General features: G+C 43.5%; 1 protein-coding gene across 1 annotated transcript; it reads right to left on the bottom strand.

The window, feature by feature from the left end:
- Window positions 1-8362: 8362 nt before the first annotated feature.
- LOC137915924 (intermediate filament protein ON3-like) lies at window positions 8363-12404 on the bottom strand. The gene is made up of 9 exons (XM_068759046.1): window positions 11906-12404; window positions 10632-10840; window positions 10464-10524; window positions 10288-10383; window positions 10014-10178; window positions 9783-9908; window positions 9460-9680; window positions 9310-9362; window positions 8363-9198 (listed from the first exon to the last, which is right to left on the bottom strand). The coding sequence occupies exons 1-9, from the start codon at window positions 12338-12340 to the stop codon at window positions 8993-8995; spliced, it is 1572 nt and encodes a 523-aa protein (XP_068615147.1). The 5' UTR covers window positions 12341-12404; the 3' UTR covers window positions 8363-8992.
- Between the last annotated feature and the right edge of the window lie 614 nt (window positions 12405-13018).

Below are 13018 nucleotides of genomic sequence, written 5' to 3'. Positions count from 1 at the left end.
TACCCAGGCTAACAGATGTGTATGATGTTTTCCTACAGTAGAAATGCTGCCCCCTTCTGGCCTTTAGCAGTGATTGCATCAAGAGCTTCCTAAATGCTGGGATTGTATGATGTGAAATGACAGCTGCAGGCACCACCGGAGGTGTTTGGAATAAATCTTGTAAAATTATTAGCGTTGTCAGGACTTCCTTTTAAACACATAAACACAAAGTTAGTGCAATTGCAGTAAAGCCCAGTACAGATGCACGAAGCAATAAATCAATCAATAAATGAATGACAGAAAAACCATGCAGACGGACGGACAGACGGACGGGCAGACGTCCCCCTCTAAAGCACGCGGCTCTCACTACAGTTAGTGGTGCTGATCCGTCCCTTCGGCCTGCTGGTTGTGCTGCAGGTGGTTCACCTGTGACAGGTGACCTTGCTCCTGCACGTCATCTGGACTGTGAATCGCCTCTGGCTCCACCCTGAGGGAGGCCCGAACACAGAAACGCTGCTTCCTGGACCCACTGAAATCGATGACATAGCGCTCGTACGTGCCTTCATCTGACGGCTTATTCTTTTTCTTTTCTTATTTTTGTCATACTAGAAAATTGCTATTACTAATAAATATCTGTGTACGCAATTCTTGTAAACCTTGATTCTGAAACTGACTGTTAAAGAAAAAATGGATGACTACACTTAAATGTTGTGATAAATTAATTAGTTTTGTTCTTTGTGATGATTTGTAAAAAGAAGTGGTACAATTCCTGCTGTTTAATAAGAACAAATTGGAGAATGTAAAGCTCCAGGAGTCCACCGTGCTGTTGCATTTCAGCTGAGGAGTATTTTGTTGCTGCACATCACTGTCTGTTTTCAGGTTTTCCTCACAATGTGCAGTGATTTTCTTTTATGGAGTAGAAACCTCAGCAAAAGTCAGCCAGAGTCTCGTGAACTCCTGGCGGACTGGGCCTGTCTGTGTGGCTGATGTTCTGCGTCTGGAGGAGAACAAATGAATGTTCTATGTTTGTAGCTGATCCTCAGGCACAGAAGTCCACTGCAGCTGATCTGGGCAGATCGCATAAGAGAGGAACGGTGTGCTTTGTTCTCCTGGCTCTTTGGTCAGACACACTATCATTTATTGTATATGGGCCTTAAAATTAAAATTTAGCATCTTGCAATATGTTCGGGATACAACAATATGAAATGTTTGAGTACAGCATATGGAGAAATATTCAAGTAGCAGGATTTTACAATGTATTTATAAAGATAAATTAAATAATTTGAAAAATAAAAAACATACATTTTCCTCTGTTTAATTGTTTTTAGGACACAGTTATTGTACAGTGTGTACATAGTGTCGATGCTATTTAAATAAGATATATATTAACCCTTTGACTTGCTATATGACACCTGTCCACTAGGTGTCCTTAGTGACTTTTGGGCCTGACTGTCTTTGAGATCCTTCTGCCTGCACAGCTGCCTCTCAAGATCTCCTTATTAATCCTATATAGCTTGGTTATTTGAGCCTTTCTGCCCATGTTAATAACTAAATCATATTTGAAGATAAATCTCTCCCCTTACCTGCACATTTAAGCTCCATTGTTGTCACAGAGCCTGCTACCATTGCAGTAAGTGCATTCTATGTTTATCTCGTCCCTTCCGTCTTGGTTTATGCCCATATCTCCCACCCCTCCCTTTCATCCTGCTGCGCTGCCCACACATATCCACCCAGGATTATATAAATCTCACCTGCATGCATTGAATCTTTGCACACTCATGCAACCAGCCTGCGGCTGCTTGTCACAACATGTACTTTGATTAATTACTATCTTTGAAGTAAAGAAAAGACAACTCTGTATGACTCCGATCTTTATTGAACCATTTTTTGCCACGACAACACTTCTGCACTTCCTGCTTCCACCACCAGGTCTCCTTATCTCCTTTCCTTCTGGAAGACACACCCAGTCCTCTCCTACCTGTCTCCCTGATCACCTTAGCTGCTGTATTCCAGTCTTCTGGAAGCCTCTTTTGTCCGCCCAGAGCCTGTCTCACCTCTTCCCTGAAAGCCACACAACACTCTTCGTTCTTCAGCCTCCGCCACTTTGTCCTCTGCTCTGCCTTCGTCCTCTTCCTCTTCTTCACCACTAGACTCTAGTGGTGAAGAAGAGGAAGAGTGACTAGAGTCATCTTACTCACCACCAGACTATGTTGGCTGGCTACTAGTGGCACTAATACTTCTACACTATTAATATGTTTTACAAAATACAACAAAATAAATGTAATAATGTGTCCTTTCGTCTCTGAATAAAAGTTAACATGAAGAGTTTCTTTAACTGTTGTTTGCATGCTCTGTTAATGCTGTTGCACAAGGCGTCAATAGCAGCTTTCATGCAATAGATTGATAAGTCAAAGACACCAATCAGCATCAGCAGCTACTATTGAGCCCAGATAGCCAATTTCATAACACATCAATAGACATGGCCTTTGAAAACTTAATATCTCATTAACTTGTGGTAGAAAAATCCTTGACAGTAGTCAAATCTAGTCCTTAGACTACGCATATTGCAAACTTTAAGCATTCCTAAATCGCAGTCACTGTGTGGTAGCCTCATTTGAAACCTCTTGTAATATTGTAACAGATTAAGGAGCAAAAAGAGTCAAACAGAAACATTTGTCATTTGAAAGATGCGAGAGAAAAAGGTCATGCTACCCTGCAGCACCAGGAATAAGTGTGCAAACTACAGCCTAATACAGTGTCCTCTCTGTAAAATTTGACAATGCCCACTCGTGTAGCAGAAGTAAGGCATCTTTATTCTTCTCAAAAAGCTTTACAAAAGTGTGATCCAATTAACTCATCCAATGCCAGCCGTTTTCAGCTGGTAAGTGGCAGCAGTTTCCGCTTATTTTGCTCTATTTTTCTATGCAAACACCAAATTTACCAAATGAAAGATTTCATTTGGTGGTATGCCATTCAAGAGATTGAAAGTCTCTTCCTTCATCAGGAAAACATAGTGCATTCCATATTTCATTCTGGAGTTATTGGCCATTGAAGAGAGGCACAATTCAATTTCAAACCTAATTAACTGTTGAAATGCTGAGACATCACACTGAACGCCGCAGTGAGTAACAGGTAAACGATAAACTGTGGCACCACAAGGCTCAGATAACATTATGGTCAAGAGCCACCTTGATAAGCGTTAACACACTCTACAGATGTATGTTAAAATCCAATCATCTTATCAGTGAGTTTAAACAGTTGTGGTTGTGATTTAATCCCCTCAAATGAAAACCTTTAGGTTCACCCTGTTTGCCAAAAAGGACTTTCAGGACTGCACCTCTAAAATCAGTCTGATATTGCTTTATGTTGTGTAAAAGGTGAGGTCGTACTTTCTGAAATATTTAACACAGCGACAGCTAAAGTCATAAAGAAATAAAAGATGAACAGTTTCTGTTTCTGCCACGGCCACGGTCTTCTATGCCTCAGTATTACATCTCCTGTCTTTGCAGAGCCTCCCTCTGCAATCAGTTCATTCCAGTCACCTGTGCCCCGGTCATCACCTGCAACTCATCTCCCATCAGCCCGGACTCTACTTTGTCTCTGTTCATGCCACACCTCGCTGCCAGATTGTTTAGTGATGATTCCTACTTTCCAGCATTCCAGATTGACCGCCCGTGTTTCGACCCGGCCTGATCCTTGGATGCTGCTTCTTCGCCTGCCCCTTTCGATCTGTCTGCCTGTTCGCTCTCCGACTACCAGGTTTGTGATTTTTGCTTGATCCTTGGAACAATCTTTTTTGCCTGCTGAGCTGGACTGACTTCCTGGTATTGTTGTATTGTTTCTGGTTTCCCATACTACTGTCGTGCCCCTGACACTTTCTAAATGCTCTCAGTCACAACAAGAAAATTAAATATATATTTTGAGTTTGTGTCGTGAAATTGTCAATCCAAGGAATGGTTCCAAGCAATATTAAATGAGAAATACTTGCATCTACTGCAGCAATCAGGGCAGATCAATAACATTTCAAGACATGGCTTTGGGCAGATTTAGGATATTAATACGTCAGGAGTGCCCAACTGTTTAAAGTTGTACTGCTATAAATGGTACTACAGTACCATTACAATTACATATTTGTGTAAACTGAGCTTTTAGCTCCAAAATTGCCTCAAGAAAAACTAAAAGGAATGAGAGGATTGTGGAACTGCCTCTGATCCATTGCCAGAATAGACCCTGTCACGCTATCCCAAGGAAGAAAAGTGCCTCAGCTCAGTAGGATAGAATAAGTGTTGCCCAAAGAGCCAGCTGTGGAAGCGCAGGCCAGATCCAGCCCGGCGTGCACTGAGCCGATGACAGGAGATCTGTCCCTCCAAAGTCCAGCATCTGAACAAACACTGAACTGCTTTCACAAGATGATTGTGGTTTTGTTTACGCCACCAGAACAACCAATTTATTGTCACAAGATGAGATAACAAACCATCCAATATCCATCCATCCATTTTCTGTAACTGCTTATCATGTGCGGTTGTTGGTTGTTGGGAGCTGGAGCCTATCCCGGGTGACATTTGGCGAGATGCGGGGGCGCACCCTGGACAAGCTGCCAGTTCATTACGGGGCCAACACAGTCACAGTCACACCTACCCTATAAAATGCTGCAAAAAAGTCGAGATTCAAAATATTTCCTGTAGTAACATGGGATTATCTTGCTTTAAAGGTTGGTCATTAGCTTTTGTATTTAGCTCGTATGAGCCATCTTTGTTTGGGTAGGCTGGTAGAAGTTGGAGTTGAAATTAAAAAGGGAGATAATTGAAGAGACAACGAACACAGCAAGTGATTGGTTCTTCACAGATGCTTTGGTGGAAAATGCTTTCAGTTGTGTGCAGACTGTCTGCACCCTGTGTTGAATCTGTGACAAGATTGGTAAGTTGCCACTTAGGTAGTAAAAGTGTGCACATTGTGCGACAGTTTTTAGACTGATGAGTAGCTCTTCATGGCTTGCGCAGCAAATACCTCGTGGTGTAATGAGAACATGGGAGTGGGATGCTGTAAATCATCCAGGACAGACCTGCCCAGTGCCCACCCATAGCTACCAGCCTTGTTTACCAGCATATTTTAAGATTCCTTCACAGGAAACGTATATGGCTACATTGGCAGATCATTTTGTTCATACAATTTCTTGAATTATAGCTATTCTTTGCAGTGTAAGCGCATTTAGAGGCACTAATGTGGGGAGACATTATGTTTATGTGTAAATGAGAAGGTCCCAGGGGTAACAGTTTGGTTACAAGGAATAGACGTAAAGAAGGGAGAGGACTTCAAATTCCTCGGGTCAACATTGCAGAGTGATGGAGAATTTGGAAAGGAAGTGAAGAATCGTGTGCAGGCAGGCTGGAACTCTAAATTATTTCTGTACATTTTTTTTGTTCAGCCTGAACAGAGCTTCGAGGTTAGAGTGCGTCATTTTAAATGCTGCCGTTGTGTGAACAAAGGGAGTATTATGTTTAACCCTGCAGCGTCAGGATCTAGTACTTTGCAAAGAATAGATAAACATGACAAAAATATTTTTTTTACTTCCCATTGCATGACTGTTCAAACCAGATGATAATGAGCTGCTCTGCCTCCCCACGCTGAAGACCCTTTAAGTTAATTGTCTTTACCTTAGAGTTTGAACAAACATGGCTCAATGCCTTGTTTGGTTCCAAAAGATGAATATTGGCAAGAATCAAGAATCAAGAAATGTTTATTGTCATTCAGACACTCTCATGCGAAACGAAACGAAACGAAAAAACAGCACTCAGGTCCCAGCTCGAGGCGCACAACAAACAGTCACCAAAAACAGACACACATTTATTCAACTTAAAACTATGCAATGGCATACCATCAAAATTAAGGATTTTGCTGTTGCACAAAAGGCATTGAACTAAACTCTCCAGCCTCCATACCTGCATCTACGACATGTATAAAAAAAAAAAATACAGAAATCAGAGGGAGAGTTTGGCCTCTGGCAGAAAACACCACTGCGCTCGTAAAAAGCTGAGTTTCATCTGTCAGAGGCTCTGAGAACACAGCCTGAAGCTGAGAATGAAAATGTTCTTCTTGCTCAAAACACAGTTCTTTAGACATGTGGGAACATGAAAGTCCTGACAGTGCGCTACCACACCCTTTGTGAAAATAGTTCACCAGGTGGTGGATTCATATCATTCCATTTTTAGTTTTCTAGCGGTGTGAGGGTCATTGTTATGTCGGAACACAATCCTCTGCAGCACTTGGCATCAGAGTGTTTTCCATTCCTTAACTGATTATAGTTTGCATGTTTGCCACTCCTCAGCAGAGAAAGTGACTCGATTACTATTTCCCTGTCAACTGAGGCTCTTCTTCTCTTTTGCAAACTGGGCAAAAATAATATGTGGTGGACATCAATAGGAATAGTGTTTATCACGATGGCTGTTAAGACCCCCCCCCCCAAAAAAAATATTTTACAGCTGGAAGCATTATCAGTCTCCCCATATTAAGCTAATCACTCAGCTTCTACGTCTATCTGGTAAGTGTCAATCTCTAACATTTTTTTATTCATTTTTTTCGTGATGCAGAGAACAGGAAACTGGTAAGAAGCCAAATGCACGACAAGAGAAGGGAAGTCCTGAGCTTTATTGTTTGATACTAGCCAGTCAGTCCAAATCGGCAGACAAATTGGAAGGAAATGAGATCGATCCAGGAATCGGGCAGAGGAAGAATAAACAGACAGACGGGTCCAAAGGCGGAGGCAAACAGTCAACGTCCAAAAAACAGGCAGGTCAGGTACACGAGAATAAGTAGAGTACTGGAATGAAGGAACAAGTCACAACAACCGGGCAGAGAGGTGTGGCATGAGCAGAGAATATGCAGAGTCGGAGCTGATGAGAGACGAGTTGCTGCCGATCGTAGGAGCAGAGAGGTGTGGCATGAGCAGAGAATATGCAGAGTCGGAGCTGATGAGAGACGAATTGCTGCCGATCGTAGGAGCGGAGAGGTGTGGCATGAGCAGAGAATATGCAGAGTCGGAGCTGATGAGAGACGAGTTGCTGCTGATCGTAGGAGCACAGATGACGGGAGTGATTGCAGGAGGAGCATCTGAGAAGACAGGAGAGGTTGGTGCATGGAAAAGTACAGATCCTCCTCAAGCTGTCACAGAAACACGTTTCTTTTCCTACACGTTCAGAATTTTTGTTTTTTACATGCAATTTTAAATAAAATGCACATAATATTTTGCCCATAGAATGCTAATATGGTCACCCATGATTCAAAAGCAAGTCCAGCTATACTTCCACCCAAACAATGACTAGCATTTTTAACAATACACTGAATGTCTAGCTAAGGGCAATATGCTTGTTGAATAAAATCAGATGGCGATTCACTAAATTTGTTAAATGCCCTGCAAATATCCATGAAATGTTTTCATTTCTTATGGTTTTCCTAGAACTCTGTTCGGTTTGAAATTGGGTAACGCTGCACTGTAACATGACTGAGCACTAATGTAAGTTGCTTCAGGTGCAGCACAAGCATCAGGTTATGACTTAGGACACACACACACACACACACAAACACGCATTGTTGCAAACTGACCAAGCCGCTAATTGATTTGATCATTGCTCACATCTCATGCAGCAGACTACTCATCATTGTTCCCATTTGTGGCTGCTGATTACCGATTACTTTGTCAGTTTGTGGAAGGTGTAATGTTTATTGATCATGTAATATCAATCTTTTCAATTGCCTCTGAGGATTTCTTCCAGTGCTGTGGAACGTAACTCACATTGCTAACATTAAGTGAGGCCCACCTGTATACAACAGAAGTGACCCAGAACTATTGTGCAGCTAGAAATCCCACATTAAACAGCACTGGGGAAACATTCAGCCCAAATGGTGCAATTTGTCTTCCCAGTGTTGCAAGAGGAGATGCAGCACAGTGGTACACAATGAAAATATTCTGCCAGGCAATCAGGTTGCGATACAGTTTCACATTGTCTTCTTCTCTTTCCCCAAAAGGCAAATCAGTGATTGGTTAAAAAATGTTTCCTAATGTTGAAGACCTTGATAAACTCAAACATACCTGAAATCAACTTTTCAGACTATCCATCTTTTCATATGCCTGTGGTTAATTCTTTTTTTTTTTTTTATGAGGCCATTGCCACATTGAAATGGTCAGTTCTGGCGTTTGGGTCATACTCGCATGTGCTGTGAATGCTTATCTGGTCGACTGCAAAACACAGCAGGAAGTGAGTGGTGGCGGCTCAGCACCAACTCCGTGTTAAAATGTCAGTGCTGCTAAAGTAAAATGCTCTTGAGACTGAAGAGTTGTTCCCTCCTTGTTTTTATTCCTCAAAATAATAATGAGAATGAGACAAAATCATTTTAGTACACAGATTTATTTTATTCAGTTGTATTTGATGTAATTTACAGCAGCATTCATTGGTCATGTCGCCAAGAGGGCCCTTGTAAAATAAATCTGGTTTTAACATCTTGAAAGAAATGCAAAACTAAGCAGGGAAACATTTGGCAGACCAGTCAGAAAAGCGATCCAGCAGCCAATTGGCTCAAAGGCAAAGTGTAAACATGTTTGTCACTTAAAATGAGCATTTCTCCAGTGAGCAGGTTTGGTTGTTGGCTTGCTCCTCTGGCTAACATCGGTACTCGCATGCAAGAATGACCTGTTCATCTGAAACCACGTATTTCAGAGTGTATCAGTGCACTTCAGTACAGATTTTCAAAAGATATCCTTGCTAAGTTTTAACATTTCATCCAAACTTTAGTGTTTCTTTTATCGTTGCTGAAAGAAAAAAAAGCTCTGTTTTTCTTGTTTACATTGACCTTGTGTTCAAGACCAAATTCACCTTCAGAAACTCCCAGATTTTGGAAATTTTGGGGATATTCAACTATAGCTGAACACGTTTTACTTGTATTTGTATAGCACCAAAACTGGATAGCGATTGAAATCAAATGTAAGAGTTTCTAAAGGGGTTCAATGCTGGCTCTCCTTTTAATAGTTCCTTCTGACCGAGCTGGTGGTGGTCCTGCTGATAGTTGAGCCGCCGCCACTGGTGCTCATGCCACTGCTGAAGCCGCTGCCGCCACTGCTGAAGCCGCTGCCGCTGCTGCCACCGTAGGCTCCGTAGCCGCCGCTGCTGCTGCTGCCGCCGCCAAAGCTGAATCCACCGCCGCCACCGCCGCCGCCAGCCTGGAATCCTGAAACAGGAAAACACAGATTTGTGTTTGTATCCATCCATTTGAAGGCGTGGCCTAATGTTACAGGTATCACATGTGATGATGATGATGATGAAAAGGTGTGAAACATACCTCCACCGCTCTGCTGCACATGGATGGTTGCACTTGAGCCCCCGGCCGCCAGTCTAATGGTAAAATAGAGATGAGTTGGTGCTTGATTTTTTTAGTTGAGGCACATGTTACAGCCGTGGAAATTACATCAACGTGTCAAGCCTATCCTACCTGCTCTCCTCTCCCTCCAGCAGCTTCCTGTAGGTGGCGATTTCAATGTCCAGGGCCAGCTTGACGTTCATCAGCTCCTGGTATTCACGCACTTGGCGGGCCATGTCCTGCTTGGCTCTCTGCAGAGCTTCCTCCAGGTCTTTGATGCGAAGCTTGGCATCCTTCACTGCCAGTTCTCCACGCTCCTCAGCCTCTGAGATCTGAGCCTCGAGGTTGGCTCTCTATGAAACATTGCAAGACATATTGTTTAATTACTGTGAATTATCTTATACAAAGGAGTGCATTAACTATGAGGCGTCATGCACGGGCGTTTTTTTATGTACCTGTGCCTTGACGGCATCAATCTCATTCTGAAGACGGGCGATCATGCGGTTAAGTTCAGCAATCTCGGCTTTGGTTGTGCGCAGGTCGTCGCCGTACTGTCCAGCAGAGCTCTGCATCTCGTCATACTATTATAACAAAGAATAACAAGGAGTGTCAACAATAACATCTAAAGTGTTTGCTGAGGTGTTGTGAAAGCCGGGGGATAAACCGCAGCTTCGCTCTCCACTGACCTTCTGTTTGTACCAAGACTCTGCCTCCATCTTGCTTTTTTGAGCAATTTCGTCATACTGTTGACGCACTTCATTCACGACAGCTTCCATGTCCAATTGACGCCCGTTGTCCATTTCCACAATGACTGATGTGTCCTTGATCTGGCTCTGCAACTCAAGGAGCTCCTGCATAGCCAACATTTGCACATCAATTAGCTCTGGCTTCATCAGCTGATTGACACAGTGAGTTGTGGTTATAATATTGTAGTAAAGGTTAACAATTTCAAATGCGTACAGCCTCATAGACGGCCCTGAGGAAGTTGATCTCATCCTGAAGAGCATCAACCTTGGCTTCCAGCTCCACTTTGTTCATGTAGGCGCCATCAACATCCTGGAAAGAAGGAATTTACATGCATTGCTTGCCATATTGCATTAAACTGTAGCGCTTAAACAATATTGTGATCATTGCACCTTCTTCAGGAGCACAAACTCATTCTCAGCACTTGTGCGTCTGTTGATTTCATCCTCATACCTGTTGGTAGATGACGAGCGGCTTGATTACATGTTCATCACGGCGATCATCTATTCACAATATCAAGTGAAAGCTTTAAGGCGTGACCACGTAGCGCAAATACTCACTTGGTCTTGAAATCCTCAACCAGGCCCTGCATGTTCCTCAGTTCTCCCTCCAGCTTCACCTTCTCATTGCCCAGTCCATCGAGCTGTCTGCGCAGGTTTGCGATGTAAGCCTCAAACATACCCTCGATGTTGGAGCGGGTGGTGGTCTGGTCCTGAAGGAGTTTCCATTTGGTATCCAGCATCTTGTTCTGCTGCTCCAGGTAACAGACCTACGGAGACACAAAGACAGGAAAAATGTATCAGTCTATAGTATATTAAAGGGTACTAGCAAAAAAAAACTTCTAAATCTTTGGATAAAGGTTAGTGCAAAGAGAATCTGATGGTTGCGTAACAGTAATTACCCAGTGGTTACCTGCATGGGTGTATGACATGCCACACCTTAGTCACGATCTACTTTTAACAGTTCTAGTCATTTTAATACTGCCTGCTGAGAGGTGCATGCGGAAGGGAACTTGTGAAAGTCTGACTGCTTACAGAGTACACGTCTTCATTTCTTCCTTCTTAAAACAAATAGCACAGTTTATTCTAGTACAAGTCCAAGCGATCTATGAGCTCGAAGTGTTTCACCTATTGTATCGCTTCTGTGGCTGTGACTCATCGTTTACGCGCTGCTGAGCCGCGAGAGCCACATAATCATTTGAGCCATAAAAACGAACTAGGCGTGGCAGGTGAAACGCCAAAGATAAAACAGCGAACACTGGGTGAGAGCTTCGCTGACTTTTGTTTTAGTGAATTGAGATTATCAAGCTAGAGAAATTAAACATATTTTTTGCACGTTAGTATTAGTGTCGGCTTAAAAAAACAAAACAAGTGAAAGTCAATTCACTACCATGTACCTAACGTTCTTGTTGTACATAACAACCAGGTTATAAGTGTAACTTGCAAATGCCAGACTTTGGACTCTTTGGGCATGAGTGCAGGTAGATCCCTCCTTTCTCTGCCCGTGTCCCAGCTAAGGAAGTGGCGCTTCCCCACCTATGTTTAAACCGTGGGCAGGGAGACTGCCACCGGGCCAGACCGGGCCACAGGCCAACTGTTAACTAACGTTTTGAAGTCGCTGGTCTTAGGTTGGCTCAAGTCCACTGCAGATTCTGAGATTTCCCGAAGCGTTTCTTTCCCCAGGTTGAAACTCATTGGTGGATTCAATATGACAAAGATCAGCATCATATCTGCAGCGCCTTGTCAGCTTTCTCGTGAGCAGTGATCAGCAGTTGCGTTGGTGAAAGAGCATGCGGGTTATATATACGTATCTGTGTAAGATATATGGGTCTGACCTTGTCGATGAAGTTGGCGAAGCGGTCGTTGAGATTCTTGATCTGCTCCTTCTCTTGGGTGCGGACATTCTGGATGTTGGGGTCAATATTCACCGTCAAGGGGGTCAGCAGGCTCTTGTTGATTTGGACCGCGGTGATGGGTGGAGCAGCCATCATGCCACCTCCTTGGCCGGAATAGCCGAAACTAGAGCTGCCACCACCAAATCTCATGCTACTTTGGCTGAAACCAGAGTCGAATCCAGAGCCACCATATCTCATGCCACCGCCACCGCCACCGCCACCGCCACCGCCACCCATACCATATCTGCTACCAGAAACTGAGCCGCCACCCCCGCCGCTGGATCTTGTAATAGAGTAAGAGCTGAATGTTGGCGTTGCCGCGGATCTCCTGCTGCTGCTAAGGTGAACTGACTGTGTCCTTCTCTGGTTTGCCATGGTTAAGGCTTGTTAGCTCTAAACAGAGGAGACCTGAGGATGTGAAGCTTCAAAAGGAGAGCCAAGTCCCTCTGAGTGTCGGACAGCAAATGCCGTTTGCTTTTATGGCTGAGGGAAGCGAGGGGGCGGGCCTTCCTCAGACACTCCAACCTGAGCTCTCACTTTTACTGTCCAGCCTCCAATCCACCTCTGTACACACACTTCGGGCACTGAATGACAGGAGTGGCTCTTCCTGTTAAACAGGTAGGGAGGGAATGTTGGAAGATAAGCTGCGGCACACCCTGCACAGAAACGAGCTGAAGGGAGTTAAAAAGTGAGAAGTGGTGGTGGAGGGGGGGTTAGGAAAAAGACACATTGTGGATCTGTGGGTCACGGGACAGGGAAATCAATGTTGAACAAAGGGCTAGCTTCAGTAGCTGAAGCCTGAAGTTGGATTCCGTTGACTTATTCAAAGCCCACTTTAGAAACATGCAGCCTTTAGAACATAACCCATAAGCAAGAAGAATAATTTCGACTTTAATATTAATTCCAATGTATGGAATGCATTTTGGAAGGTGTGTTGCTTGAGTGTAAGAAGGTTTCTGTCTCTTTTAGTGTGTGGAAGTGAGATTAAGTAAATAGATTTCAGTTGCAGAACATGATCAAAACGGCCAGGCAACAGCAATAATTGCACACTAA

Source organism: Brachionichthys hirsutus, unplaced genomic scaffold, assembly GCF_040956055.1.
Source record: "Brachionichthys hirsutus isolate HB-005 unplaced genomic scaffold, CSIRO-AGI_Bhir_v1 contig_1439, whole genome shotgun sequence".
NCBI classification, from domain to species: Eukaryota; Metazoa; Chordata; class Actinopteri; order Lophiiformes; family Brachionichthyidae; genus Brachionichthys; species Brachionichthys hirsutus.
The sequence above is the reverse complement of the archived record's forward strand: the minus strand, read 5'-3'. Positions and strand labels throughout refer to the sequence as shown.

Bases quoted from the DNA above. Each gene is read 5' to 3' on its own strand.
- LOC137915924 (XM_068759046.1), bottom strand. From the start codon at position 12,340: ATGGCAAACCAGAGAAGGACACAGTCAGTTCACCTTAGCAGCAGCAGG. The intron at 10,525-10,631 runs GTGAGTATTTGC...ATCTACCAACAG, and splicing joins GTTGAGGATTTCAAGACCAA to GTATGAGGATGAAATCAACA. The intron at 10,384-10,463 runs GTGCAATGATCA...CCTTCTTTCCAG, and splicing joins AGTTTGTGCTCCTGAAGAAG to GATGTTGATGGCGCCTACAT.